General features: G+C 40.0%; 1 protein-coding gene across 1 annotated transcript; it reads left to right on the top strand.

The window, feature by feature from the left end:
- Positions 1–1094: 1094 nt before the first annotated feature.
- Positions 1095–3726, top strand: nmur1a (neuromedin U receptor 1a; the record flags this gene model as incomplete). The annotated part of the gene is made up of 2 exons (XM_083969567.1): positions 1095–2013; positions 3341–3726. The coding sequence occupies 2 exons, from the start codon at positions 1095–1097 to the stop codon at positions 3724–3726; spliced, it is 1305 nt and encodes a 434-aa protein (XP_083825693.1).
- Positions 3727–4987: the final 1261 nt, after the last annotated feature.

The following is a 4987-nucleotide window of genomic DNA, read 5'->3' as shown; positions in this document are numbered from 1 at the left end:
GACGAGCTGCTCAGGATCCTATAAAAGGCAATGGCTGAACTTGGCAACTTCCCAATGTAAACGTGTGTTCAGTGAATCTGCCCTGAATAAGTGCCCCCCACCCGCCGCCCACCTAGCTATGAAGACGCTATGCTACAACCACTGAGCTTTAAAGGCTCAAGGTATAAGGAAATAGCAAGTATCACCTGTGTGCATAGAGCCTGATTTATTCCATTGTATAAAACACTCCATCTGTCCAATACTAACAATCAAACAGCAATACTGCACCAGTTGATTTCTTCATTACCATGGAGACACACACTGTGACCATAAATGCAGCCGAATTCCCCCCAACAAATGCACAAGTTAATCTTGTTTGACTAAAATATATTAAAACTACAATATCCTGTTTGTTTGTCTTTTTGGGGCCACTTGAGGGAAGTGCAACCTGCGGCTACACATAGAGCAACATTTGCATTAAATTGAATTCTAGTTTCACGTGAATGCACAATAAGTCAAATTGAATCTACTTTCTAATCTGTTTAGGTCTCTACCTACTCCAGGGAAATCTATTGTGCTCTTGAGTTGCTAAATGCTCCACTATGTTCATCAGCTAGTCACGTTGATTGTTGGTCTGTCATTTGGTGCTGGACAGGAAACAGATGCCTGCTGCAGGCAAATATTCTTTATTATGATGTTACTTTGCAAATAAAAAAAGATTCTGCATGTTTAAATTCACCAAAGCAAAGCCTCTGAAGATTTTGAGCTCTACTAGGGCAGGAAATAGATGGCAACACAAGCTCTTTCAATCACTCAGTTTATTGTTCACTGTGAATTCAAAACTCATTGGCTGAAACGGCAGACACAGCTAATCTAATTCAGTTTGAGGAATTGGTGAGAAAGAGATGAGTGTCAAGACATGAAACAATAGCTTCCTTTGTTGATAGCAGTCATGAAGAAAACTTTGATTCAGCTGTAATTGTAAACTGGTTATGTTTTTTTATGTGTCTCTGCTCAAAACTCTTGCTTTAAAATAACATTTAATACAAATGGCCGTTTAATATTTTGTTTGTTTTGTCCTCAGGGAACAAGTCTACTGTCACTCCTTCAGCAGGATGTCAACTTTCAACTGCTCTTTAGATCAAGTGGTTGGGGAAGGTGGGTGGCTCTATCCTCCAGGGGAAAAGTGTACCAATCTGACACCTGGCATGAACACAAGCCACAGCGATCTGGACGATGCATGTGCTACGGATAAAAGGTACCTGGAAATGCATCTGGGCCCAAGTCGATCACCTGTGTTCCTTCCCGTCTGCCTCGTCTATCTGATCATCTTTCTGGTAGGCGTGGCTGGGAATGTGCTGACATGCACTGTCATTGCACGCAACAAAGTGATGTGGACACCGACAAACTACTATCTGTTCAGCCTGGCGGTGTCAGACTTGCTGGTGCTGCTGCTCGGCATGCCATTGGAGTTGTATGAGCTATGGCAGAACTATCCCTTTCTGCTCGGGGAGGGAGGTTGCTACTTCAAAACCTTCCTATTCGAGACAGTTTGCTTGGCTTCCATCCTAAACGTGACTGCATTGAGTGTGGAGCGCTATATTGCGGTTGTGCACCCACTGCGGGCAAAGTATGTTGTGACACGTACCCATGCCAAACGGGTCATCCTCACGGTGTGGGGTGTGTCAGTGTTGTGTGCCATTCCCAACACAAGTTTGCAGGGGATCAACATCCTTCACCGTAACTGCACCGGCCCCTCTGGGAGCATGAATGTGGAGATCCCTGACTCGGTAACCTGCACAGTGGTGAAACCACGCTGGATGTATAATCTAACCATCCAGGTGACCACTTTGCTCTTTTTCGTTCTGCCCATGCTCACCATCAGTGCTCTCTACATGCTGATCGGACTGCAGCTAAAGCGTGAGAAGATGCATCAGGTATTGGAGACGAAGACAGGCATTGGACAAGACAACTTCTGTAGTGTCCGTACACAGCAGCAGAAGGCACGGCGCCGGCAGGTCACTAAAATGCTGTGTGAGTATCAAACTCTCCTGATCCATCAAAGCAATAGCCTTGAGGTTAATTACATCGTTGGTTAGCTTTTAACAGCTATGAGTCTTAAGTCTTTTCTTTTCTTTCCACCACTTCACCACCAAACAAAAATAAAACTAAAATAAATAAAAACAAAAAAAGTAATTATGTTATTATGGAAATAAATAGAGCTGAAATAATATCTGGTTACATCCACTTAAGATTTCCCCTCTTTACTCTTTTTGTTTTCTTTTCTATATTGATCATCTTGGCTTGGGCTGTTAGTTGGACTAAACATGACGCAGATGCAGATACAGTTTATAAAATACAGGTATAATACCTTATCTTGACATAATCCTATGACATTAATTCTCTCAGATTGGTTGAATTGCTCTCATTTTTTTAATTTCATTTTCTTACTGTAAACGTAACATGAAATATAACAGAAGAGGGTAAATAAAATTGAGACTCACATTCAGATGATCTACTATTGCTTTTGCTCAAAAGTTTTACTTTATCATTTTATTTATAGAAACTTAGGAAGGAGAAGATGTACATGCTTATCATGCATATTCAATTGGATTGTGCTCAACTGAATCTAACCCAATTTTCCACAACAGCTGCCCACAGTTCCAATTTTAAAACTTGAAGTCAAGATGAATGACATCTTAGTGTGTGGTTTTGCATAGTCAGGTTTAAGGCATGGGTCATGTCATGTACTGAATGTACGATGCAGCCTTGATGACCATATTTAACAAAATTGCATGAATCTGTGAATTTATATCAGTAAAATACTTTGCTCAGATAAAAAATCATCTTTCAACTGAGACTAAATTACTAGGACATGGACAGTAAATGCACTGAAAACCAGCTCATTAGAGACAATTTCTGAAGCTTGCACTCACCCATAGAAACCTGCACCAATTAAGAACCAACAGCGAATCATTTCTACCCAGAGTAGAAATGAATCTCCAACATGGAAATTTGAAATACCTTGAAGCACACAGTGTTTTGGTGCAATCTTCTGCTTAATTTGTAAACCGTATTTCCATTCAAGACGTCAAAGTGATGTCTCCCTCAAGTGCAAAACCGGGACAAGCATTGAACGGGGATGTCAAAGGGACATTTTTCAATTATGAGTCCAAGAAAATGTGTTTAACACTTATGTCCAAACCAAATCAAAGGCTATGTGCAGACATTCTCTGCACCATTGACACATAGCCCCCAGAGGGACAATTTAATTGAAAGCACACGTGGGGAAATTAATCAATGTCCTGCTACTAAAATGCCCCGACTGTCTCTTTTTTCCTCTCTTGCTGCTTTTACCCAGTTGTTTTGGTGGTGGTTTTCGGGATCTGCTGGGCCCCGTTTCACACTGACCGCCTCATGTGGAGTTTCATCAGTAACTGGAGTGAGTACCATCTGGAAATGTTCGAGTACGTGCACATAATTTCTGGAATGTTTTTCTACCTCAGCTCAGCAGTCAACCCAATCCTGTACAACCTAATGTCCACACGCTTTAGAGAAATGTTCAAAGAGGTCATGTGCCATCGACCACACCACATTGCTCCAAGAAAATACTCGCTCAGTGTCACCCGGGTGACGCTCCGCAGCACCCTGAGTGATGCGCCAGTCAGCAATGGAACCGCTGTCATTGAAGCTGAGGCGGAGGATGGCGAAGGGAAGATGAAAGATGAGACCACTTTTTCAACTTAGGGGCTTTGTCAAGGACATACTGCTGGCTGGATATTATGGAGTTTAGAAAGACTATCCCGTTCTGAGTCACTGCATCCATCAGCTGTCAACAACATTTACTTTGAGCAGTTGCATTTGTTATGTACCTAAAATAGCCTGAGTGGAGGAACTGCAGGGAAAAAGCACTCTAATGCTGAAACTGTCAGACCACAGCATGTTACTATCCTGGTTTTGAAAACTTTATTTATATCTCAGCAAATAACATGCTGAAGTCAATCTCTAAAGTTCTTGCAGTGGCACATTTCAAACATGCCTGAGCAGACTTAACAGCACTCTGAAGCCATGGGAAACAGTGCAGGAATGTAAACTTCAGTTTGCCAGTATGAATATAATATATATATATATATATATATATATTGTATATAAACCATTTGGATGAAAACATTTGTATGCACTTTATTCAGTAAAGACACAAAAAAAAACAAAAAACAGTTGAAGAACTATAAGCAATGATGTAAAAAGTTGGTCCAAGAGGCTCAAATCTTCTACAGCTGGTTATGTACAGTGAGATATGTAAAATTTAGTGGTAGAATGTTTACAAAAGCATTTGTACTTGTTGTTCACAAACAATAAAGGTGGAGACGAAATGTAAAGACATTAAAATGTGATAAAATGGACGGATAAAAGATGATAGAATACCTTGTTAAAATGGTCTGTTGTGTAAGGAGTAAACTACACTGTGTTATGAGTAATTATTTCTATTGAATTATATGTTCTGTGGGCTATATCATCAGAGGTTCCTCTGTTCATGTGACAAAAATGCTTGTCAAATCTGTGTATTGTTTAATATTAATGTTTAAGAGGTATTGAAGCGTGTACTTTTTCCTAAATGTCTTGCATTTTAAGGTGAAACAGTCTAGACATGTGTTGCACTTTATGCTGTTATTCACAGGATGATAACCAATAGCAGTTTAATGGCACATTTATTGGCTGATTGTTATCATCATTATGAGTACTAGCACTTGGTTGAGTTGTTAAAATATCGGTTATAGCCTACATTAGAAAACATTTGCTTTTAAAATGTTTTCTAGTGGATTTTATATGGCACGTGACAAAACTGAGCTTATCTGGGAAGCAAGCAACCTTAAAAAATATTTGCTAAAAAGTTTCGCCTGTTTTCCCGTGTGTATCTTAAGTTACAAGTGTCATTGAACAGTAGTGTTCTCTACAATCCACAATACATTATGATGATAATGGATGACATGACCAGCATAGTCAAGAT

The sequence above is a fragment of the Trachurus trachurus genome (assembly GCF_905171665.1).
Source record: "Trachurus trachurus genome assembly, chromosome: 4".
In the NCBI taxonomy this organism is placed as follows: domain Eukaryota; kingdom Metazoa; phylum Chordata; class Actinopteri; order Carangiformes; family Carangidae; genus Trachurus; species Trachurus trachurus.
Note: the sequence above shows the minus strand (reverse complement) of the source record. Positions and strands in the feature narration are given on the sequence as shown.